This window comes from Choloepus didactylus, chromosome 15 (genome assembly GCF_015220235.1).
Source record: "Choloepus didactylus isolate mChoDid1 chromosome 15, mChoDid1.pri, whole genome shotgun sequence".
Taxonomy (NCBI): domain Eukaryota; kingdom Metazoa; phylum Chordata; class Mammalia; order Pilosa; family Megalonychidae; genus Choloepus; species Choloepus didactylus.
In genome coordinates, this window is record NC_051321.1 from 56,135,764 (window position 1) to 56,162,495 (window position 26,732).

The 26,732-nt window shown below is 43.4% G+C and overlaps 1 protein-coding gene across 1 annotated transcript in view; it reads right to left on the minus strand.

Annotated features, from left to right (window-relative positions):
* Positions 1-26,732, minus strand: part of FAM13C (family with sequence similarity 13 member C) — a 135,333-nt gene that overhangs the window by 37,702 nt on the left and 70,899 nt on the right. The window contains 3 exon segments of the mRNA XM_037803805.1: positions 1,247-1,294; positions 1,297-1,330; positions 13,035-13,098. Coding sequence (XP_037659733.1) covers positions 1,247-1,294; positions 1,297-1,330; positions 13,035-13,098 — 146 coding nt within the window.

Sequence of the window (26,732 nt, forward strand, 5' to 3'; positions counted from 1 at the left end):
TGTATTTCATTCCAAACACAATGGCCAACAGAGCAAGGGGGCTGTCCAGGCAACAAGGTCACAGCTAACTGGCCACCTGCATCCAGGGTAGTACTCTACCACTTACCAGCAGTGCCATCTTGGGCCAGTTAATTTCTCTAGACTGTGGTGTCCTTATTATAAAATAGGAATAGCATTTTTTCAAAGGTTGTTCTAACGATTTACTAAAACACATACAAAATGCTTAAAACAGTGCCTGGCTCACAGAAAGTCTTTAATAATAGTAGTAGTTACTATTATTAGCTATAATAGCCACAATTATTAATCTACAAACACTGGAGATGACTGTTTTGTCTGCTTAATTTATGTAGGTCTTTTCTTAAATAGTGATATCTTAAATGTATTATTACTAATGGCACAGAAATAAATTACCTTTGCAAATCTCTTCCTTCAATTCCTGAAGATACAGAACGTCTCATGAAACAAACACACCTGAGCCTATTTCTATCATCCATCCAGAAACCAGTCTGTAAACTTCTGACCCTTTTGTGTTAGAAGTATCAGATAAACTGTGATCTCATTGCTACTCATGTAATTAGTGTTTCCTTCCTGCTAAGTCTGAAAGTATTCACTTGCCTTCTCCTTGCCAGTCAATCTACCATTCTCAGGATTAAGACTGGAGAAACTAACAGACAAATGAGACCAAATTCTAAGACTTTTTGAACGGAAATTGATGCTAAAAAAAAAGAGAAAGAAATGCAGAGCCAGAACAAGCTAATACAGGATAAGAATTGAGCTGCTCTACTCACCTCACTCTCCCTGTGTTTGATGGATCATCTTGTAAGTGATAGCAGAATATATGATTGTAGCCCTGTTAAAAGTCCCCCATCCCCACCATACCTCAAAAACATCAAGAGTTTCAAGGTAGCACAGAATTACCTAGGTCTGGTGAGGTAAAATAAGTACACCACTCCCTTCTCACAGGATACCGCATAGGAAAATGAAGACTCAAAGTTGTGATGGGAGCATCTCACCTGAGACCCATTTATGTGAGTTGGACTCAGACTCCAGCTGAAGAGAAAGCTCTACTTTAGGGCAGCATATCTGAATTCCCCTGTCCCTCCCAACCCTCCGTGTAACTCAGACACAATTCTTCAGTGTTCATGTAGCCCCAGGCACCAGTTCCCAGAGAGGGCCAGATTTAGGGTAAACAGCCAGAGGCTGAACTGTCTTGAGAGGACAAACGAGGGCATCCCCCAGCTCTTACCTGCAGACTCCGCCCCTTCCTCCAGCACGCTCTGAGTCGATTCTGGGCTGGGTCCTTGACTGCATGCACCTGAGCAGCTTCTTCCTGATTTGTCAAAATGCAGAGCACAGATCAGGTTCGAGGGCTTGGAGCTTCAGCAAGGAATTCTGCCAGCAGAAGCAGAACATCGGCTAGTTAAGTAGATGCCTAAGCACAACGGGTGGGTGGGCAGCGCCCGGCAGGGAAGGCGGTCGCGGCCACAGCTGCTGCAGGGAGAGCCGGTTGTGCCCGCATCAGATACGCATTATTGCACATGCAGCCTGACTTTCTGCCTCATTTAAACCCTAACGTGTATGGATTATCTGTGACACATGGGGCTGGTGATTTCGTCAGCAAGAGACGCTGCGCTCGGCGAACCAATCCGAGAAAGCATCTGCTTCCCGGGTGCCGGCAGCTATACGCTGTGCAAGTGTTTCATTCAGTGTGCTGACATCAGGAGCGATGACAGTCGGTCCCTCCCAGGCTACCATTCATAAAAGCCATCGTCCCTCCGCGGCGGACTGCAGTCGACCGCAGTGCACAAAGAGTTACTGCTGCAGAGGCGCCTGGCGTCGGGGACGGGCTTCGGTGCCTCACTGGCGTCTGGGTCTGCGTGGAGAGTATGCGGCTTCTAAAGTTACTTCCCTCACTTGGGAAGGCTGCAGCTGCCTTTTATCATCAGCAGAGTCCAGGGAGACGAGCTTGGTCACTTACTGTAGCCCAGCCACCGAGGGGGAAGCAATTTATCTTTCACAGCCCCCAGAGCAATCCCCCGCCCACTCCCTCCATTTCTCATTTTAAATCTGCCCCCATGGCGCTTAATAAGAACAAAGTCATCCAGACTGACGCATGGATCCTGCCGTGATGCAGATAACGAGCACGTTCACCCCCCTCCCCCGACCAGGTGAAAGTGAGTCCCCGGCCCCGCGCTGCTACGCGAGGGCTGGAGAGCACCGCAGGGAGAAGCCGCTTCTCCACCCACGGGAGGAGGCAGGCGCGACCGTCTTCTTTCCACCGTGAACCCGCGGCACATCCACACTCACATCCTGGCCTCTCCTTACTCTACTCCCCACACACCCTCCTGCCCCACCCACCATCATACCCTACCCCCCACATACCCTCACACTGCGGTCCACGCATTGCTCCCACACCCCTTTCCACCCTTACCCCCACCAGCCACTCCACACACCCCTCACACTCTACTCCACACAACCCCCCACCCCTTACCACCCCCCACACTCTCGACCTCCCCACAGCCCCCAGCCCCTTTGCAACGAGGCTCCCTACCTCACATAAACATCTACTCCACACACCTTGTTACATCCAACTTCCCCATCCACACAATACCCAGCTCCACACGCAGCAGCATTGCACCCTCTTCCATTCTGTCAATGTGAGTAAATATGAACCTACAGCAGGGTTTCAAAAGGGGCTTGATGCATGTCTCACATGTGTTGTCTCTTGGTCATTTTGAAAGCAGCGGGTGCCTAAACAGGCTCAGGTCCCTCCTGGGCCACTCTCAGAGACGAAGGACCCTCAACCCTCCGCTGCTGCTCCTGCTCTGCATATCCCCCTCACATCCTCCATTCCCCGCTCCTGTGCTCAGGCTGGGTGGGCCCCACAGGTCAGATGAAGCAACCATCTGAGTCCAGGCCCTTTCTTTCTTTCTCTTTTTTTTTTTTTTTTTTTTTGTAAAGCAGACTCCCCCTTTGGGGGATGTTTTCCCAGCAGCTCAGGAAAAAAGCAAGAGTTCAAGGCTGTCAGCAGGAAGTACAGAAGGAGCAAGGGCACCAAGTTTCTAGAAGGATTTGGCAGTCAAACACCTGGGAGAGTCAAACAGGATTCCAAGGAAGCTTCCTATTGGAGGACCTTAGAAATCAGAGTGACTTCTCAAAAAGAGTGAAGCTATTCTAAATATGGCTCCTAACAACTGAGCAGTAATGCCAGCTCCCCCCTACATTTAGAGAGAGGGCCTGGAACCGGCAGTCTCTCTCAAACGTTTATGTGGTCTTGTATATTCCACAAAGCAGAAAGTGGCATGGGCTCTGGATTCACACAGGAGCAGAAGGGAATCTCGTTTCTATGTACTATGTGCATTTGACTTCAGGTGAGCACCTTGGCTATCCTAAGCCTTAACTTCCTCATCTGTAAAAAGAGGTAATAATAGTAACAGTAGCAACTGTTTTATGGGACTGCTCTAAGAATTAAATGAGAAAAGCGTAAAAAGCACTCTGCACAGCACCACTCAACGACTGGATGTCGTGCTTATCAATATCTCTAAACTCCAGAGACTGCTGGGAAGAGCTCCAGCCCTGTGGCAAGACAAGCTCTACATCAACTAGGAGACAGTGACTCTCTTCCCTTCACCTCCTGTGTTTACCAAGGAAGGATCTCAGGCTGGATAACTTCTAAGTTCCCTTCTAACTTTCAGGGAAAGAAAAGCAAACACAGACCTACTGAGGTTGGTTGCATCAAACCTAATACCAAGTGGGTACTTGGGCAGCGTTTGTGGAACTGAACCAAGTATTCATGCAACACAAAGAGGTAAGAAACCAAAATAATATAGTTACTGCATAGACGTATGCTGGAGTTAACATACAGAAGCCTCTCAACTCCCACAAGGGATGAAGTATAATACTTGTGACCTGGTTGCAGATTATTTATCTTCCAGTCCTATCTTCTCCTGTTCATCCTGAAGCAGAAACAAGATTCCAAGTGCCAAAGGAGATCTATTTGCGTGGCTGGTCGATTCTGCTCTGAGATGCTAGATAAGCAGAGGACACCTGTGAGCCTTCTGAATGTCAGTGGGGACTTGGACACCCCATGTGGTGGGGGCCCATGGGGATGCCTCTCCTGATGACCAAGTTGGAACTGGAACCCTGGGGCGGGGGATTACCCTATAAGCAACCAAGACATGTCCTTCCAGGGGACGAGGGGACATGTTCAGCCTTTCCTATCGGACTGAGCCTCGTAGAACTGTCCCTGAGCAGAGGGAATGCCATGCACGCGGTTCGGATGTGCTGGCAGATTTCAGCCCACAAATAGCTGCACTGGACTCAAGGTACAAGGCTGATGTGGGCACCTTTTTTCGTGGGGCTTCTGATCTAAAAGGGGGAGACAGCTCATGAATAAGTAAACACGTCAAGCATGAATGACAGTTATTGTCAGAGGGCTATGGAGGAAATAGGGAGCACTGGAAGAGAGTATGTCACCAGCTGTTTCACTATTCCATCATGCCCGACTAACCGACCTTTAATGCAGGAATGTGCTTTTTTCCCCTACAGGAAAAAGAAGGAAAGTACAGCTGAGTCCTTGTGCTACCTCAATCTAGCCCTCCTCTTAACTAAGACTTCAGCTCCCTGCGAGGCTGCCCTAGCTCCTCCCTCGGGGCCAGCACGCTAGCACTTTTCCAGGTTTACTTCCAAGGTTTCAGTGAATGCATCTCTGGGATCTTCAGGAAAACTGAGTGAGGAAGGACTAATGGGTCCTCTAGAGAACAACTACCACTTCTGATTCCCCAACTCTCCCACCCGATTAAGAAGGAAGACAGAGGGAAGTTTGTGAAACCTAGGTGTGGTTTTCTAAAAGCTAATTTTTCTCTTTTACATAATGGAGAATATGCTGCTTGTTTTAGAAAACACTTTAGTCATTTTCTGTCCTCTACAATTACCCAGGTCCCACTTTAGTATGGTTGGAATAGAGAACGCCCACTCAGGCTGGATTGTTAAATACTATTTTAGGGTGGCTTCGTCTGCAATTCACCAGCTGCAGAGCTGGGCAGCTTACATTTAGTTGATATGAAAAGGCTTAGTGCCCCTCCGCCCCCTCCTTTATCTATCTAAGATCTGTGTATAAACTATGGTGATATAAGCAAAATTAAATAGGAAATCCGTTCAACACTGGGGATACTACAGGGTCTCCAAACATCCCCATTTCTACTTACCACTCTTTCCTGAGCATCCATCGCCTCCTCCCCAAACACACAAACCTTCCTTTCCAGCTGCTAATTCTGCCCCACCCCTCACTCGCACCCCACCAGGACCTAATCAGATATAGTTACTGTCACAGTCTATGTTCTGTCATTTTCCTCATCTAATTTTATTTCTCTCTTAGCATCTTGTTTCTTTCTTTCCTAACACTCATTAAGACATGTAATTTTATTTCTCCACATGTTTATTTGCTCGTTCCAACTCCATGAGGGTTGGTACCACACCTCCACTGTTCACTATTGTATCCTAACTATCCCAGTGTGTCGCACAATAGCCAATCAATTTACAACAATGTTGTGTAGTCATTTTGTTTCTATGGATCCTTCATGCAGTATGTTTTGGGAGCCCCTCTGAATTATCCACATTTCAAGCCCCCCTGCCGTTCTGATTCAGAAACTACATGGCCTAAGAATCACAGGGGAGTTTGTTAAGCTGCATACTCCCAGCCCAGTTCCACCCCCAGAGATTCCAAAATCAGTAGGTCCGGAGCTGGGCCATTTTAGATGCCGGAGGTCCCTGGTCCACACTTTGAGAAACATGTCCCTATTCCCTGTGGCCCTGATCCACCCTAAACACCTGCCTTGGTTACCTGCTACACTTCAGCTGCCCTGGGACAACTGCTTTTCCCTGAGTCCCAGTCCTCTGACACCCTCATGAGGTTCTTGACCTCGTTTCTCCCCTTGAGAACAGAGCCTCCACTCTGGGAAGTAGAGAGGGGCTGGAAAGCTCAGGAGCAAGGCAGTGGCTCCTCCTGATCTCTGTGCTGTACTTCAGATGTTCTTGCCAAAAGAACTGGAACTTCTTCCAACTGTAATGTCTACAAGAATAAAGCCAAATTTACCAGGCCCCTAGGAAGAGGGGCTTTTTGCTAATCCCTCTGGGGAATGAGGTGCTTCTGTCCTAGCACACTTTGCAGCCAAGTCTAACCGAAGGAAGATCCCCTCGGCTCAGCCCCTCCCTGCCTCTTGCTGCTTGGGATGGTCAGCGTGCTTTCTCCCTACTGAAAAGTTCAATGTGAAAGATAAGCCATCACTTCAAAAAGCCCTCTATCTACAAGGGATCCGGGGCCTGTCAGCACTTTTTTTAAAAAACAAGAGCAACGTAGCAACAGCACATAAGAACCCAAACCAAATTTCCTTTTAGCCAAATTATTTCATCCTGAGAAGGGGGGCAAGCCTGTCCTTAGTTTCACCTAATTGTCATATCCTTCTGTTATGTTCACTAATTAAATAATTAAAAAATAAGATGTCTAGGGGATAAAGCACCTTTATAAACTCACATTTTAAATCAGGACTCCGAGTTTTTCTAAATATAAGGCATTGATTTTCTAAAACTACAGTCTCATTTACAACTCAAGAACGGACTTCAACAGCTTCTCTTTAGAGTGCATAATGCTTAAACAGCCAAAAGCACAGGTACTGAGATGGGTAAACCCCCTAATAATTTTTTCCAGATCATAATTGTATTACAAGGGCTGAAGTCCACAAATCTAGTCTGTGTAGCAGCTCATATGGTTACCTCTTTGTGGCTATTTTTGTCCCAATTTCTTTTAGCTCTGAAAAATATTCTGCTTAAGAACAAAATTTGAGTAAGATGTGGGTGCAGTAGAAGGCCCACAGAGGCCTCTAGTCCCAAATCTACCACTGGCTCATTCTGTGTCCCTGAGTAAACCATCTAACTGCTGGACAACGGCCCTTTATTTTTTCTGATGACACTATCTTAACTCCTTCAATTTCTAAATTTCAATGGGTATTAAAAGTCAATCATTATTCTACCATAAATCATCAAGTCACATACCATATGAAATATTACCTCCCTATGCCTGTAAAGGTGGCAGATCATACTGGAAAGTATTTGCCATTTCCTCAAACACCAATCTTTTGTTAGAGAACAAGGAAATTCAGCTTTTGCCTGCCTTAAAACCTGAGTTTTATAGTCTAAGAAAGCCAGTTATGTCCTAGAAAGGGCAAACGATACCAATGCCAGGAAAGCCAGACTATGGGTTATTAAATCAGTAGTTGATGTGTGTTTCCATAAACCCCTGGAAAGTGGGGATGACACAGCTCCCTTTTCCACTCCAGCCCCACACCCCCACCTCAACACCAAACCTAGAGCTGGGTACATATTTGCTTCTCAATAAATGCTACTGAAAGAAAGAATTACTCTTTAGAAGAAATACCCAAAAGTTTATGGCTCTGGGTAAATTTTTGGTCTTACGACCAGCGGCAATATTTTGTAGAAGTTGGGGGATGGGGAAGCAGTTATATATGAAGGCTGTCAACTTTCTATTTCAGTAAGTGAGAAAATGTAGAAAAGCCAAAATCAACTCATTTCATCACAAAATGAAAATTTGAACAATCTCTGAATTAAAGAGTTGTTCATAGACTTTAGCTATATGAAAAACTTACTACATTGTTCCTATTTTTTTCTGTTTGCTACAAAGCAATGAAAATTACGACACAGACCAATGCAGGCTACGACACAGGGAGACTCTGAACTATAGACAGGGCCCCTTCCAGCCACCCATGGGTGAGTAGGAAATTAGTAGAGTGACGAGGAATGAATGAAAAATGAGCAATAAGAAAAAAAGATAGCAATGTCATCTATAAGAAAGAGCAGAGGCCAACAGGATAAAGCTGCAGCAGACCGTGGAGGATGGGGATGGCAGCAAGCAAACACAGGTGGGTCAGCTATAGCAAGGCCATAACTTCTCAGCCCAACACCTCTGACTTTCTTCCAAGTTAATTCTCAGACAAGGAAGAATACGGGCAGCTGCTGGCATGGCTTCCACCTTTTCCACCAAGACTACGCTAAGAATTCTCCTCAGGATGAGGCCTACAGACCTTGTCCCCTTGGAAACAAGCCAGGCTGGATGGTTCCGAGGAACAAAGGGGCAGAATAAACCGGGCCTGGAAGCATTTCAGAGTTTCTTCACTGTACAGTTCATTCAACTGGGAAGGAGATCTAGGATTTATACCAGGACCATGTTGGCTATGGAATGTCCTCATTGACACAGACAACAAAAATGTGTTAAAAAAAATTTAAATCAATCATAGGACACCATTCTAGCTGAGTTAATACAGGGTTTCTCTTGTAGGAAATGTAGGTAGGGAGCAGGATCACTTTATCTTAACTCAGAAAACCATACCAGAAGAATGCCAAGGGGCATCCTACAGTGGTCCTGCAGTCAGGGAGATCATGATCCCAGAAACCAATATTATGGAATAGCTAGAAGTAAATACCTGAAACTATCAAACTCCAACCCAGCAGTCTGGACTCCTGAAGACAACTGTATAATAATGTAGATTACAAGGGGTGACTGTGATTGTGAAAACCTTGTGGATCACATTCCCTTTATCTAGTGTATGGATGGATGAATAGAAAAATGGGGACAAAAACTAAATGAAAAATAGGGTGGGTTGGGGGGGTATGGTTTGGGTGTTCAAAAAAAAAAAAAAAGAAACCAATATTATCCAGCCCAGCATGCTTTTAACCACCTTATGGTGCTCCCAGATCCAAAGTTGGAAATACGGCCCATGTTAGGCCAATGAATTTATTCCAAATCCAAGGTCACAGAGACTTGTTCAGAAATGGGCAGTGACCCAAGGCAGACAAATGAGACTCAAGTATAGGATCTTTCAGAGCTAGACAGGAGGAGGAGAAATGCTTCTTCCGCTGTGTAGTGGGCAGAATTCCAAAGATGACTCCCAACATTCCTGTACCTGGTTAATCAAAGAGTAATCCAGATACTGCTATGAAGGGATTTTGCAAATATAAAGTCCCAAGTCAGTTGACCTAAGATGCACAGATTGTCTAGATGGGCCTGACCCTCTTAGGTGACCCAAGCAGACATTTTTCCAGGTGGTAGCAAAAGAGGAAGTTGGAGAGACTCAAAGCACAAGAAGGAGTCCATGGCTGTTGCTGACTCGAAGATGAAGAGGGCCATGTGACAAGGAATGGGGGCAGCCCTAGAAACTGAGATCTGTCCCCAGCTGACAGCCCAGCAGGGAAATGGGCACTTCAGTCCTACAACTCAAGGAACTGAATTCAGCCAATAACCTGGAGCTTCGAAGAACCTTCAGATAATAACCTACCCCAGCTGACTCCTTGATTTTGGTCTTGTGAGGCTCTAAGGAGAGAATCCAATCACACCCAGCCGGATTTTGACCTACACAACCATGAATGAACGAATGGGTGGTTTTTGACCTGCTAAGTTTTTGATAATTTGCTAACACAGTAATAGAAAATTAATACACATCAGATTTACTAGCTGTAAAAATGTGTCCCTGGACAGGGGCCTACCTCAAGATGAAATAATATAGGAAAGCAGAGTCAAGAGAGGGAGAGAGATGGCATCTTCTTGACAAATTTTTAATCCCTGGATCTAGCCATGCATGAAGCCTATCCCTATACTGAACTTTCAGCTGGGAGTCAATAAATCCCTGTTATTATTAAAGCCAGGTTGAATTGACTTTCAGTCACAAGGAGAGAATCCCAGATACTTAAAAAAAAAATCATCAGTCAATCGTGAACTAAGGGCCAACTCGACAGACTGGGTTTGCAATTAAACAGAGAAGTACAGCTGCCTGTTCTTCCAGAAATAATACCACTCAATCAACTCAGGAGTATCAGACGTGTAAAAAGGCATCTTGTGAAACCATTTTCTCAAAATTAAAACAATTTTGAGGGAGAAATCCATCTCAAACACAACAGTAAGTACCGTCTGGAGGTCTGACATGGCTTAATGCTGAAAGATCTATATATCCAACTACAAATGGTAATATGAAGGCAATAAAATCCTCCACATAGACATACATGGACACAGACATGTACATACTGTGTCCTACTCAAAAAAGATTCTTTCAAATGTGCAAACTGTTCTACTTTTAATAAAATTATGTAATTAATTTCAGGCTTCTTCATGAGCTTTAAGGAGGAAGATATCTCTAATGTGGAGGCAAATGTTGAGTTATTATAATTACCATAATTCAACAAATAAGGGGTACCAGCAGTATGTGAAGAAAAGATGAGAGTTTCACACAGTTTTAGGTGGATAAATGATCTCTTTCATACCCAGATAAATAAAAACCCTGGTCGAATAACAACTGTGGTTATAGATCCAAGGTTTACCCTTTAATTCACTCCAGTCCAGGCCCTCAGGAGCTGGGCCTTGAGGAGGCCTCGTCCCTGAGCAACTCAGTCAGTGTGCCTCCTGCATCCCTGATGGGAACCTAGGAATAAATTCTACAAGCACCAGGGAAGTGAAAAAGGATAGAACCAGTGAGTGTTAAAACTGAAGACTCCTAGAGCCAACCCAATACATAATTTCCTGCCCCAGTTTTACAAATCAAACACTAAATGAAGCTGATTTCATGTTCTTTGGGAAGCAGACTAAGGAGTGGGAAAAAGAAGTTTGGGGATCCAATATGCCACTTTTGCTCAGGGAAAAGGAAGCTCATCAGTTTTCTTTATATACCTATTATTTTTCTTAATCAAAATTGAGGTCAGGAAAGGGATCTATTTGAATGTGGAGAGAGAAAAGAATAGTTTCTTATTTTATCCTTCAAGCACCTTTTGATCTATTGAATTTTTATAAATTATGTGGCCAGGGAAGAATAATAAAGACCAAGGATCAAGGTAAATGAGACACTGACAGATCTCAAATCTGGACTATTTTCCAGACAGGATTCAGGACAGTCCGTCAAATAAAATCTCCAGGTGAATTAGCTGGTCAACTCAGATGAACGGCAAGAGGGGAATTTAACTTTTTTTTTTTTCAGAAACAAATCCTTATAGCGTAGCCCAGCAGCATCAAAAAAACATGGACCAGAGACATCAATCATATCAGGAAACCCAAGGTCAAAAACTGGAAGGCCTGGATTGACAGAAGAAAGGGAGAGTGGCAGGAATCAAGTCTTTGTTCATGCCAAGTGGAAACAAGAACTGAGAGGGTTTTCCAGCCCATTAGGAAAGCATGAGGAAAACAAGCACACAGATATTCATACAAAGATTTGTACACCGTGTATCACCACACTCTGCAGAGGAGATCTTGGGCCTAATACTAGCTCTGAAACCAAACCATAGCTGAGCTCCATCTAATCTGTGACAGAGCAAACACCAGTAAGAAGTCCAAACAGTAACAGTGGAATACCAGATGTGAAAGTTTGGGAAAATATAAAGCCAATGAAGCACCTTATAATTGTTGCTATTTATACTCAATGTCAGGTCCATGGAGACATCTGGAAAATACTTGTATACTGTGCCTCTCATGAGGTTCAAGAAACTCTTTTTTGACTTTAGACTTGCACGATGGAGTGGTAAAAAGAGAGAAGATATGGAACTCATGGGTTCTTTTCGGATAAATGCAATGTTGGGTCAAGGGATAAATTTTTAAAAGGAGCAGAAAACAACAGAGAGCTAATATAACAAAAAAAATTCTACCTTACATTTCCATTTACATATGGAAGGAATACTCCTACAAAAGTCAGCAGTACAAAAAGGCCAGAAAACAGCCTATAATAAAAATAAATTACAATCAGTGACAACTGTTCATAATTGTAAAAAAAAAAAATTGGCAACAACCATAAAATTGGATACTATTACAACTAGGGGAATGAAAAGTACAACTACATGCCAAAACATGGATGAATCTTGCAAACATAATATTGAGCAAATGAAGCCAAACCCAAAAGGGTATATACACTCCATTTATAATTGTTCAAAAAAGAAGCAAAATGAATCAATGTCAGTCTGAATAACAGTTATCCTTATAAGGGAGTAGTAACTAGAGTCTGGGGTATTGATAATGTTCTGTCTTGATCTGGGTGCTGCTTATATATGTTATAAGAACTCCTTCAGCTATATATTTAGAATTTGTTTACTTTTATGTATATATTATTTTTAATTTCAATTTAAAATATTAAGACAGTGTTTCCCATCTGTGTTCCATAGAACTCTGGTACATAAAGAAATGTTATTAGGGGTTCTTCCATAAAAGAAAAGGCAGGGAAGAATGTATCTTAAAAATACCAAATAAACAATTTGCCTGAAGCCCATCATCTCTCTTCCATTTTCATTCTTTTTGCTATGATCCTAATTAGACATGCCAACTATTGCTCCTTAATTATTCAATGAGAGGAAGAGAAATTAGACAGTGTATTCCAAACCAATGTCTTAACCAAAGCATTCATAGTAACATGGTTCCTGATTACATCTTATTGATTTCCAACTGGATAATTAAATTACATAGTTTGAAGAAAGTCTAGGACAAACTAATTAACATTGTGATGTCCAGATTGAAGGGAAACCACTTGGATTGGAAATTACAGCTTCATGTTTGAAAACACACTAAGACAGCTATAGCAAACATCAAAATGCATCATGCTCAGTGGATAAAAAGTAAGCATGATTATGCTTAAGAATGGAAAAGCCATTTGAAAAAATAGAAATGCAAATAAAATAAAACTAAGAGAAAATTTTACAAGTGTTAACTATCGTAGTTATCATTATAGAATCCTGAAGCAAAGTTGAAAGACACTAATGAAACAACTGCCAAATTTGGTTTCGTTCCATGACATGGCTAGCTGGCTCAAAAACAACATTTTAAATGTGTTTCCTCCAGAGTAAGGAAAAACATTACCAACGGAACAAAGAACTACAAGCATGACGAGGTCACCAAAATATTCAGTTTTAATTAGAAGAAAAATTCTTTGGTGAAAAAGAATAATAATTTTCATGATTAGTTAATTTGTGTTCATACAACCAGCAATGACTGCACCTACCTCATTTAAGTCCTGCTGAGTTTCAAAGGCATCCTTTGGCCAAATGGCAGTGCACTGGTCTATTCTAGAAAATACAAAGGGAAATTATTTTCATTTAAAAGAAACCTTTCAACAGTGCACATGTGTAGCTGTTGGCAACAAATCTCCCCAGGCCGCTATTACAAACCCTCAGTAGTATCCCACTGCCCACAGACTTGAATTCAAACTAGAAAGTTGGCAGCCTTTGAATCCCGCCTGCCTGTCTGCCCCACCGCCCTGTCCCCGTCCCACCCCAGCCTCCCTGGCCTCCGGGTCTTGAGCCCACAGTGCCTGCTCCCTGTTCAAACCTCGCACTTGCTGTTCCCCCAGCTCCTCATATGACTGACCTTCTTATCATTTAAGCATCACCTTAGCTCAAATGTCCCCTCTCCAAAGAGGCCTTCCTGCCTTCCCTAACTGACAGCAGCCCTCCCCCTCACTCTCTACTGCACTGTCCCTACATTTTCTTCGTAACACTTATCACTATCTGAAACTTGATCTATCATACGTGCATTTGGGTGTCCCCATACTAAAAGTTAAGCCCCCAAAATTGTTATTTTGTCCATTTTCTACTTAGTGGACAATACCTAATGCTAGTTCCTCAGTAACTAATGCTAGTTCAATAAATAAGTTTTGAATGAATGAATGTGTTCTGATACAATTGTTACAGAAAGACATGCTTTCATTGAAATAACTTTTAGAAATTCTATCCTATCTCAACTAAACAATAAATGTTATGGTAATTGCTGCCATGGTAAAGTTGGATTTTGCCACAATGTAGTTACCCAATAATAAAAAAAAGGACTTGCATAATCTAATGAGTCTGTTTTTGTTTTTTTGTTTGTTTGTTTTGTTTGTTTTTGCGGGGGAGGGTGGGTTAAAAATAAAAACCCCACTACTGGCAGACGCTTACCTCTAAATTCTGTGGTCCACCGATACCTATTAGACAACATTCAACACTTTTTCCAACAGTTCGCATGCTATTATTATAATAAACATATCAAATTATAGCTATTATCCTTGTAAAAAGGCCAGCTATCTTAATGAATACAAAATTTACTGTTAAGCCATTTATAAAAAGATTTATTTTCGGATATAATTATTTGCAGTTATTATTCTGCCTCTAAAGAAAGCATGTATGTCCTCTGAATGGTCAACAAGATTAATGACTTCTAAATATCAGGATGCACATTTCTAAATGTCGCAATCCCAATTTCTCCAACACATTCCAAAAGAGGGCAAAGTTTTTGCAGTCCACAGGCGTTGCTAACTGTGCAAACTATTTCTAATGGGGAAACTTAGGAAACAGTAAAACAAGTTGTGAGGTTCAAACTGAAGGACTGGGTTAACATGTCCACCAAGCCTGCACAACCCACCAGCAGCTCCCTCCTGGCTGGGAAGGAAGACTAAGGCTCCCAACCATGGGCTCACGGAGAGTTCAAGGGAGAAACGGGAGGGAGGAAGAAGACTGCGGGCGCGCATCAGCTCTCTAGCAACCCCCTGTACCACAACAATGATCCCAGGGCTCCAGAAAACACAGAGCTCTTTCCCACAACTTGGGGGGAGCGGTGGGGAAGAACTCTTGGGAATAGGGTTGAACCCATCGTACCCAGTACCATCTAGAACAGCGCACTCATAATTTCTTGGTAACCTACAGTAGTTCTCAAGCTATGTATGCTCCTACAGCCGTATGGTAGCAACACAAAAATGACAGTGGTGTTCTTTACCAGAAAGAATATTTATTTACCAGTTTGTACCTTTCAATGATTAATTTCTCTAGGACTTTGTGGCAGCTTCCTGTTGAAGACTGACAGCAGATGGTAAAATAAACAAGTAGCAGACCTTAATGGAAAAACTAGACATGTACTTTGTTAAAAATATCTAATATATTATGGGGATGCAGAGAACAGCCTACATGTAATATAGTCACATTATCTTCCAGGAAAATTACTCTTAACCCTTTAGATAAACACCCAGAACAAGTTTGGAAACCGCTGGCCTGAATCATCAAAGATGCTTTAATTTAATTTAATAACCATTTGAATGCCTACTATGTGCCAGGTTCTGTTTGGGGGAGATATAAATTAACAAGCAAAATCTATCTATGCCTTTGGTGGGTCTAATAGCACAGTGCATCCTTCAAAAGCAGAGCATAAAACCAATTAGAACACAGCCTAGAGATTATTTCAGTAAATCAAGGACCAGGACACAAGAGCAGATATCAGAATGGTGGAGAGGAAATGGAGATGCAGAGACAGATAAGAGAGACATTTTTAAGAAAAATGGCAATCAAGAGGTCTTTGGTATGGATTGAAAGTGTGATATAATCAAAATTATTCCAAACTTTTTAGCCTGTGTGACAAGGAAAATGATGTGTTTCTTCTGATATATAGAGAAAAAGTTAGGTGATATATTTATTGGGTAAAAGGCATCAGGCACAAAGAGAAACCAGTCATGTGTTCAGTTTTAGATATTTCAAGTGTGAGGTCAGGTTGAATATAGAAGTGAAAACATCTAGCCAGCTCACCCTATAATGGGGAACCTCTCCAGTGTGTTCCACACAGAGAATGGATGCGGGAGATCATGATGCACAGTAGTCAGAGGTAAGGTTATGTGGGCAGGTTCTGCAGCAGGTTTTTTCTCATTGTGTTGTCAGAGCCAAGCACAGTGCCTGGCACTTGGTACCAGATCAGAACATGGGTGGATAAATGAAAAAATGAAGCAATCAGACCCAAGAGTGACTTCTTCGTCTACCCCTTACTCAATGTGTACCTTTAGGCAAGATATTAACCTCTCTAAGCTTTAGTTTCCTCATCTGTGAAGTGCAGATAATATTAGCTCCCTCACTGGATAACTCAGAATGTGAAACACGCTTGTCACTACTGGTAGCTATATTAAAACTAACAGGAATTCTATCATCACATTATACAAAAATGCCATAATAGAATTATATAAATTTGATAATTAATGATATACTTCATTAATGATAATAATTGAAGCCTTGTGAATAAATAAACTAAAGGAGAGAAACAGTCATAAGAGCTGGCACATCCTTACTTAGGGCCACTAAGCAGGTCTCAGGTAGCATACCTTTTAAAGGATTTGTATTAAAATGCGTGGCTCAGTCAACAGGCTTCTGCCATTACTCACCTATTTGCATGCACTGCCATCTCTCACTTGGCACCCCATCTACTTAAGCAGTTTGGCAAGGGTGGAAGCAGATTACAGAAAGACCTCAGTGTGAACTAGCTGCAGGCTGATTGTCCTTGGGCAGTAACAACCGTGCCCCGATTGGTGAGTGAGCACTCACTATGCATCAGGCACACTGCTAAGCACTTTAACCCCTCAACCTTATGAAGCAAGCATTCATCATAACAGAGATAACATCATTTTAACACACAAGGAAGCAGAGACTACACATGAGGAAGGAAAGTTAAGTAACTTACAAGTTACTTCAATATATACATTCTTTGCCCAATTAGAGTAGAAATTCCTTAGTCATCTGGGTCACACTGAAACACTGTAATGGTCCCCTTACAGACCCTGCTTTTCCTATTTTCTTGAAGTACAATTCCCAAGTTCATCCTCTTCTTGCAAGCCCACCAGACAATGTTCCTCAAGGCCCATCCTAAACCCTCTTGTCATTCCATACTGTCTCCTAAGCAACTTCATCCACACCAGTGGCTTCAGTTACCATCCATGAACCAATGATCCAAATTTCTACCTCCAGGGAAAACCTCTCCAGATTATGGAGCTGACCCTTTTTGTCTCTCTACTTGGATGTGTCAAAGGCATCTCATACTCAGCATGTCACAAACTGAAAACTGATAATGCTTCCCTCCAAAGTGGATTCCCTTCCCACTCCCTGCTTGGTGTTCTCTATCTCAAAGAGCTTCACCATCTATCCAATTGCTCATGGAAGACATCTGAGAGTTTGATGCCTTCCTCTGGTTCAAGCCCAATAGTCAATTTATTACCAAGTCCATCAATTTCTTATACCAAATAACTTTTGAATCTGTCCTTTCCCCTCCATCTCCACCTTAGGTCAAGCTACCATCATCTCTCATCTGGACTACCTGGAAGACGACTGCTTCTTCCTGGGTTCCCAGTTCTCCACCCCCTGCTCAAACCATTTCCCACACAATGACTGTGTCACTACCGTTCTGCATACAAGACCAAAACTCTTCAAATATCTACCAACTGTCCATCACATCAACCTCAGTTTGTGTCATCCTTTCTCCCTACACCCCAGCTACACGGGCATTTTTTCAGTTTCTTGTTCTTTGTTTAGAAACCAGGGAGCTCCCAATCAGGTCTCCCTTTTATATGTTCTTGCTGTATTCTGATCTTCTATTTCTGCTGTGTGGCACTTCTCGGTTCCTAATTATTTGTTTAATTATTTGATTGTCTCTTTCTCATGATATGTAAGCCCTATGGGATAGCGACCATGAGTCTTGTTAACATTTTATTGCTACAGCCAAGTATGGCATAGGACATAGCGTAGGGACTCACAAATTTATTTAATAAATTATTCATGCCAGGATTAAGGGAGGCTGTCCATTCTAATATATCCCCGAGTGTGTATGATTATGAGACAACACACACTCCCTCCTCCACCCCCAACCTGTAGCATTCTAGCCGGGCCAGCAGGATGCACGACCTCATTTCCATAAGAAGAAACTTCCCTGAGACCTGCTAAAAATTAGCAGGTGGCTTTCTAACTCACAATACAGAAAACCTGGGCAGAAAGAGTAAAAGGAGAGCACCCAACAAACTTTTCCAAGTGACCTGCAAAGAATCAGCATTCAAGTTGAACAGTACCTGCCACAAATCACATCTTAAGCGTTCAAGATATTCCACTGCATTAAGCTGAGACTCTGTATTAGAAAGCAATGCTTGAGCTGCACTAATGTATACCTGAATGCGCGCTGGCCAGCTGCACGACTGCTATTTCCTGAAATTCTTCTGAAAACAAAAGGTATATCCCAAAGGACAACTCTCTGAGCAAAACATTCTTTATATACAAACAATAGCTCTATATGCAGACAGAGAAGAGATGCCAATAAATTTCAGTAATATTATTAGCAACAATAACAACCCTCAGTACCAGTAACTATAAAGTCCCTTTCTCTAGGGAGTGCTCAGCCACATTAAAGACATTCTTCTACTGGTACTTACCAAATGTCTGTGCTAGAGGACTGAGGTCAGACAGGGGCAGCCAACTTCAAAGATAAAGAAACCAAGGCACAGAGTTTTAAAATCTTCCTAAAGAGACCACTGGCAGAAAACAACTAGAATTCAGTAGATGTTCATTAACAGATTTTCCAATCATGTATCTACTTTTCCAGGTCAGTGAACTCCCACAGAGAGGATAAGGATGCTGACCCCACCCCCCACCTCCCCGCTCCCCCAAAAATGCTCTCCAGTTGCTGGGAACCAAGCCTCACCCCTCACCTCCCACTCGTTACTTCTCCAAAGATAAGAAACAACCAGTGCGAATGTTAAAAACAAGATTCCTGTGTCCCAATCCAGGCCTACCAAATCAAAATTTCCAGAGGAAATAGCCTGTATTTAACAAGAACTCCAGGGGATTCTAATCAGGAAAAATTATCCTTAAACTCCAGGTGCAACAACTTGGGGGGAGGACAGTGGCTAAAGGGCACAGGTGAGGGACATCAGGGAGCCCAGGCCTGACCTGGGTGTTTCTGGTCTGGCCTCCCTGGAAACGCATTCCAGAAGTAAGGGCTATGTCCCTGGAGACACCATGAAGAAACCCAGAACACGAGGCAGCCGGCCACCCTGGAATAGGTACCACTCCTCACTCAGGGGTGGAACAGAGCCCCAAAGCAGCCAGGACCAGGCCAAGGCCTGGAGAGCGGACAGCACTGAGTCAGGGCCTGGGAGGTCAGCGTTGGAACGGGCAGCGGGAAGGAGACAGAAGTCATCTGAGTGTGGCTGCAAACACTCTGTGAACTAGAAGAGGTTGGGATGGGATACTGGGGACAGGGGATAAAGCAGTTTTGTTCAAAGGGACCGAGCTAGATGAGAGGCCCTAATAATAAATTATCACAACAGTGATTGAAGCACCTGGTTTACTGAGCACGTTACAGCTGAGCAGGGTACAAAGCACTTGGCTTGCATCACCTATTTATGTCATTCACTCAGTCAGTAAATAATTACTAGATGCCTGCTCCTTGCACCTGGCAGAACTCAGCCCAGGAGACATGGAGGATGTGGCAGACACTGTAGCAGATGCTCTGTTCTAAGGATAATCCTGCTCACTCGCGTTATCCCCACCTCAAGCACCAGCCAAGTTTCCTCACTTTTCTGACTCAAGGTGTTCCAAGGCTGACCTAGGGCCTTCAGACCGGATGTGTGAAAGTTAACTCCCTGGGAGAAACCCTCAGCCAAGAGGCAGGGAGCTGGTGGAGAATGCTCTGGTGCCCCAAATTTCAGAGGCTACTTTATACCCAGTTCCTCAAGAAGATGCTGACAGTGGTAACCTACTCAGTCACACAACCGCTACTGGCTCTTCCTCCTCCTCTCTCTCTCGCCCTGCTTCTGGGGATCACCTCCTTGTACCCCAATCCTCTGATCAGGCTCTGCTTTCAGGAGCAACCTAAAGTAAGAAAGTGCTGAACAAAGTAGACACAATCCCTGTCTTTCTGAAGCTTACATTTGGGCAAAGCAAAAAAATAATCACACAAATGAAGATCTAGTTCATTTAGAGATGCAATGAAGGACTCAGGGTATCACAATTGACTATGGGGGGATGGGGGGAGAAAAACCTAATTAGAATGGCAGATTAGTATTTGATAAATATTTATTAAACAGCCACTGCACTGGATACTGTGGTATTAAACTGATACTTTGCCTTCCAACACTCAACTTTTAAATTATGCATCAGCATAGCTCTAGGAACACAAGAACTTTTTTAAAAAAGGCACAGAGGATTTGAGTAGGCATTAATATTAAACAAGCTAAATGATGCCAGTTCCAATAAAGGTTTCCTTTCTCTCCCAAAAAGAAAGAGTCATCTCTCACCTGGGCAGTGCATTAGGCTCCAAAAGGTCTCCCGGCTTCCCCACTATACAGTACCCAGTGAGTGTGTGTGTGTGTGTGTACGTGTGCGTGTGTGTGTGTTAATTGTGGTAACATACCATAGGTATACAATTCAGTGGCATTAATTACCTTCACAATATTGTGCAACCATCATCACTATTTCCAAAACTTTTACATCATCCAAAAAAAACCTCTGTACCCATTAATAATTCCCCATTTCCCTTCCTCCCGTCCCCAGTAACCTCTGATTTACTTTCTGTCTCTATGAATTTTTTTATTCTGGTATTTCATATAAGTGGAATCATATAATATTTGTCCCTTTGTGCCTGGCTTATTTCACTCAATATGATGTCTCAGGGTTCAGTCATGTTGTAGCATGTATCAGCATTTCATTTCTTCTTACATCTGAATAATAGTCCATTATACAGCTACACATTTATTTATCCATTCATATGTTGATGGATAATTGGGTTGCTTCCACCTATTGTGAATAATGCTGCTATGAACACTGGTGTATATGTATGTGTCCGAGTTCCTGCTTTCAGTTCATTTGGGTATATACTTAAGAGTGAAATCGCTGGATCATATGGTAATTCTATGCTTAACTTTTTGAGGAACCACCAAACTGTCTTCCACAGCAGCTGCAGCATTGTACATTCCCATCAGCAATGCATAGGGGTTCCCATTTCTCCAGAGTGGGTTTTTAAAGTTTTAAATCTGACCTGGCCATTCCCCAGTTTAAAACCTCCAATAGCTTCCCTCGGACTTAGAGAAAATTCAAAATTCACACCCTGGCTACCATGCCCTATGCAGCCTGGCCACTGTCAACTGTTCTGCCATATTTTAATACATTCTCTCCACAGTTCACTATAGTCCAGCCTTATCAACCTCTGTCTTGAATAAGCAGGCACCTCTGCACCTGCTATTCTCCTGTTTTTCCCCTGAAACATGTACTAGTTAGGATTCTCATTATCATCCAATTTTAAAACAAACAATGAATGCCATACATGCCTTCAATACAAACTTTTCCTTGCTGATGTGGTCTTGGCACAAGATGAACACACTGGGATCAGTGTTCATCTGAGGGGTATCTACCAGGCCTTTATCACACACAAGTTCGACCAGGCAGACCAGACCCTTTTTTGCAGTTACCTTAAAACTAGTTCTTTCCTCATGCCCCCAAGTCACTTCAACACCACTTACTGATTTTGTCTGCCCCACACTTTTCATACCCAATCCCACTTCTTCTGACAACAACCTCTCCTTTGGGGAAGTATCCCTCCACCATTCCATGTGTAAGGATGAACATGTGGCAGGAGCTGGGCCAGTCAGTAAATTAGCCTTGGAATTTGAAACCTGGAGGAATGGAAGGTAATTGGCAATGAATCATCCAGGAAGACAAGTCCAGCTTGCTGAGATACCAGAGATCCATGGTACAGGCCTGGTTCTTGTCCTTCCCGGGGTCTAGACTCCACTTCCCAGTAGACCCCTCGTCCTTGCCTAAGTCAAACAGAGTCAGTTTGTGTTGCTTATGGAGAATACACCAACCACCTCTCCTTTTACAAATGCTACCATTACCAACAAACAACTATTTGGCAGGCAATAGCCTTGGTCTCCTTTGCAGTGCACAAACAAAATCAGCAAGTTCAGCAAGAACAAGCACATTGAAGAGGACCACTTCCTTCATCACCACCTTTCCACCACACACAACCCACAGCCACCCAGGATTTCTTGGTCCTAGCTCCTGTACAAGACTCTTTAGGATGATCTTAAGCACATGTCCAAGATGAGAAAGAAGGGTCCAAATCACTGGAGTCTCAGCTGGAAATTCAGGAAAAACAACTGACTCAAGGTCTGCATAGTTTTAGATTCAACTGGAGAGAAACTAAGGCCTAGGAAAGTGGGTCCATGAAGGGAATGTGGGTTGGATGAGGGATGGTTATGGAAGCATGGCAATGCAGCCAGTGTGCATAAAGACTTACTAGGGCTTTTGAAAGGTCTACTTATATTAGCGGATTGTACAAAATATAGCTAACAGAGGCATGGGGCTACGGAACATAACCCAAAATTCCATGGGACTGTCTACCTAAGAATCAACAGGCGGAGAGGATCTAAGATGGCAGAATAGAGAGGAGTGGAAGCAAAGTAGTCCCCCTGGAACAACTAAAAAAACCAGAAACAACTAGTAAATAAGCCAGAATAACTGCAGGGGGACAAATGTGACCATCCACTCATTTCACACACCAACCTGAATTGGGAGGAATGCCCGAGATCACAGCATAAAATCTGTAAGTAAAAACTGTGGAATAGGACTTCCAGAAGATGGCAGTTAGGAGAGACAGGGCAAAAAAATACCTCCATGAAAAATACTAGATAAAGGCCAGAGGGTCACCCAGAACACCGGTTCCAGCGATGCACCAGCTAGATGGGGTCTACTGGATCCACAAGGACTGTGCGTTTGGTGAGGCTGGGAGTCTGTGTTCCCGGGGCGAGTAAGCGGGTCTGCTGAATGTCTGGCAGCCACGCTGTGGTGTGGGACAGCCATGGGGTGGCATTTGGAGTTGCACTAGTTCTTTTTAAAAGCCCAAAAGCAGCTGCGGACATGGCAGCGGGGATTGCAGGGGGAAGCATGGCAGGAACAGCATCTCCATAACCTGTGGGTACGCCTCAGTATCTGGTGTGGACGAGGGCCTTTCACACACCCGCTGCTAATTGTCTCAGAGTGAGGCAGGCAGGGGTTAGCCAAAAGGGGAGAGAAACCACGACCCTTGCAGCCATCTTCCCAGCAGGCTGAGGATCCTCCTGCCCAGCACTGACACCACAGCACAGAGCTGTGCCAGGAAACCTGGTGCAACAGGAAGTGTTTCCAGCAACGCATGCACACACTACAGTGTCTGGCATGGACAGTGGCCTTTCACGCACCCACAGCTGGTTGTCCCAGAGCCAGGGGGGCAGAGCGGTGCAAAAGGGCGGAGATCGGCACACCCCATTCAGCCATCCTTTCAGCAGGCTGGGAACACCCCTGAACGGCCCAGTGCCCCAGAACTTCCCTTGAGGGATGGTGCGCACTTGTAACGTAGCACAGCCTTCCCTCAGCAGAGGCCCTAGAAGGGCATGGCTTGGAAGAGGGACCCACTTGGAAATCCCAGGGACCATACACCAGTACCAAGGACTTGTGGGTCAGTGGCAGAGACAATCTGTGGCAAAACTGAAGGTTTAGACTCTTGAAACAGCCTTAAATCTCCAGGAACACTGGGAGGTTTGACTGTTAAAGCCACCCTCGCTCCTTAACCGCTCAGACACACACCCCACATTCAGGGAGGACAGCACCAACTACACACACAAAACTGGTGCGCCAATTGGACCCCACAAGAATCAGATCTCCACTCACCACAAAGACAAAGTTGGGGAGAACTGGCTTGAGGGGAATAGGTGGCTTGCAGACGCCACCTGCTGGTTAGAGAAAGTGTACGCCACCAAGCTGTAGATCTGACAAATTAGAGATTAGTCTTTGAATTAGCCTACATATCCTAAAAGAACCCTATCAACTTAAGCAAATGCCAAGAGGCCAAAACAACAGAAAATTTTAAAGCATATGAAAAAACCAGACGATATGGATAACCCAAGCCTAAACACCCAAATCAAAAGATGAGAGGAGGAGGCGGGGCAAGATGGTGGCATAGAGAGGAGTGGAAGCTAAGCAGTCCCCCTGGAACAACTACAAAAAACCAGAAACAACCAGTAAATGATCCAGAATAACTGGGGGGGGGGACAAACGAGACCATCCACTCATCATACACCAACCTGAATTGGGAGGAATGCCCGAGAACACAGCATAAAATCTGTAAGTAAAACCTGCGGATCCAAGTTGTGAGACCCCCTCCCCCATAGCCTGATCTGCAAATCCTCGTGGTGCCAGAGAGAAGCTCTCTCCCAGCAAGCGAATATAGCTCAGCTGAGCTCCAACTGGGGTTTTGAGTAGCGAGTGTGAACTGCTCACTACAGGTATGCATCCCCAAAAAACAGACAGAGGCTTTGGGTGACGACTGGGCTTGGAGAGCCGGAGGGTCGCCTTGGACTGGGTCTGAAGGGGACTATCTGTTTCTTTTTAAGCTCAGTGGAGAAAGCCCCAGTCATTTTCAGTTTCCAGGGCTGTGACTCAGGGAAGGGTAGAGACAGCACAAGCAGAGAGAGAGACCATTGAAATGCTAATGACCTCCACCTGGGGGGTCTGTCTTCTCTAGGAGGAAAGGGGTGGAGCCCTTTCCATTCAGAACCAGACCCCAGAGCCTGGGGAAACACGGCCATACCTCCTCACACCAGTCAAGAATTACAGGCTAACAGGCATCACCTGCTGGGCAGAAAAGCACAGTGACCCGAGGCATCAAAGGGTGGAGCAATTTTCTAAGACACACCTGCAGGGAAACCAGATACTGAATATTTCTTCCCTCTGGGACCTGAGCCTGTTCTGGTCTGGGAAAACCTGATTTGGATAACCAAGGAAACCATGCCTAGACAACAGAAAATTAAAACCTACACTAAGAAAAACAAAGTTATGGCCCAGTCAAAGGAACAAACGTACACTTCAACTGAGATACAGGAATTTAAACAACTAATGCTAAATCAATTCAAAAAGTTTAGAGAAGATATTGCAAAAGAGATAGAGGCTGTAAATGAAATACTGGGCATATACACGGCAGAAATCAAAAGTTCAAAAAAACCACTAGTAGAATCTATGGAAATGAAAGGCACAACACAAGAGATGAAAGACACAATGGAAACATACAACAGCAGATCTCAGGAGGCAGAAGAAAACACTCAGGAACTGGAGAACAAAACACCTGAAAGCCTACACACAAAGGAGCAGATAGAGAAAAGAATGAAAAAATATGAGCAACGTCTCCGGGAACTCAAGGATGAAATGAAGTACAATAATGTACATATCATTGGTGTCCCAGAAGGAGAAGAGAAGGGAAAGGGGGCAAAAGCAATAATAGAGGAGATAATTAATGAAAATTTCCCATCTCTTATGAAAGACATAAAATTACAGATCCAAGAAGCGCAGCGTACTCCAAACAGAAGAGATACGAATAGGCCTATGCCAAGACACTTAATAATCAGATTATCAAATGTCAAAGACAAAGAGAGAATCCTGAAAGCAGCAAGAGAAAAGCGATCCATTACATACAAAGGAAGCTTAATAAGACTATGTGCGGATCTCTCAGCAGAAACCATGGAGGCAAGAAGGAAGTGGTGTGATATATTTAAGATACTGAAAGAGAAAAACCGCCAACCAAGAATCCTATATCCAGCAAAGCTGTCCTTCAAATATGAGGGAGAGCTCAAAATATTTTCTGACAAACAGACAATGAGAGACTTTGTGAACAAGACACCTGCCCTACAGGAAATACTAAAGGGAGCACTACAGGGTGATAGAAGACAGGAGTGCATGGTTTGGAACACAATTTTGGGAGATGGTAGCACAACAATGTAAGTACACTGAACAAAGGTAACTATGAATACGGTTGAGAGAGGAAGGTGGGGAGCATGTGAGACACCAGAAGAAAGGAGAAAAGATAAAGACTGGGACTGTGTAACTTGGTGAAATCTAGAGTATTTGTGATAAAATGTACAAATACGTTCTTTTACGAGGGAGAACAAGCAAATGTCAACCTTGCAAGGTGTTAAAAATGGGGAGGCATTGGGGGAGGGATGCAATCAGCATAAACTAGAGACTGTAACTAATAGAATCATTGTATTATGCTTCCTTTAATGTAACAAAGGTAATATACCAAGGTAAATGCAGATAAGAGGGGAGGATAGGGGAAGCATGTTAGACACTTGACATTGGTGGTATTGTCTGATTCTGTATTCTACTTTGATTTAAGGTTATTTTTCCTTTTGCTGCTTCCTAGCTGTCATTTTTTTTTCCTCTTTCTTTTGCCTCTCTACCTTCTTTGACTCTCCCTCCTGCCTTGTGGAAGAAATGTAGATGCCCTTTTAGATAGTGATGAAGGTGGTGAACACATAAATGTATGACCATGCAGAGAACCATTGATTATTTACTTGGGATGGAATGTATGGTGAGTGAACAAAACCATATTAAAAAAAAAAATGGGTTGATGACAAAACCTCGAGGGCAATATACTGAGTGAAATAAGCCAGACACATAAGGACAATTATTGCAGGGTCTCACTGATAGGAATTAATTATAATATGTAAACTCATAGACATGAAATATAAGGTACCAAGATATAGGATGAGGCTTAAGAATGGGGAGTGGTTGCTTAGTATGAGCAGAATGTAAAATTAGGATGAACTTAAATGTTTGGAAATGAACAGGGGTGTTGGTAGCAAGATGTGAGAATAACTAACAGCGCCGAATGGTGTGTGAATGAGGTGGAAAGGGGAAGCTCAGGGTCATATATGTCACCAGAAGGAAAGTTGGAGGTCAAAAGACGGGAATGTATAAAACTGAATCCTATGGTGGGCAATGTCCATGATCAACTGTACAAATACTAGAAATCGCTTCCATGAACCAGAACAAATGTATGACAATACAATGAGAAGTTAATAATAGAGGGGCATATAGGGAAGAACTATATACCTATTACAAAC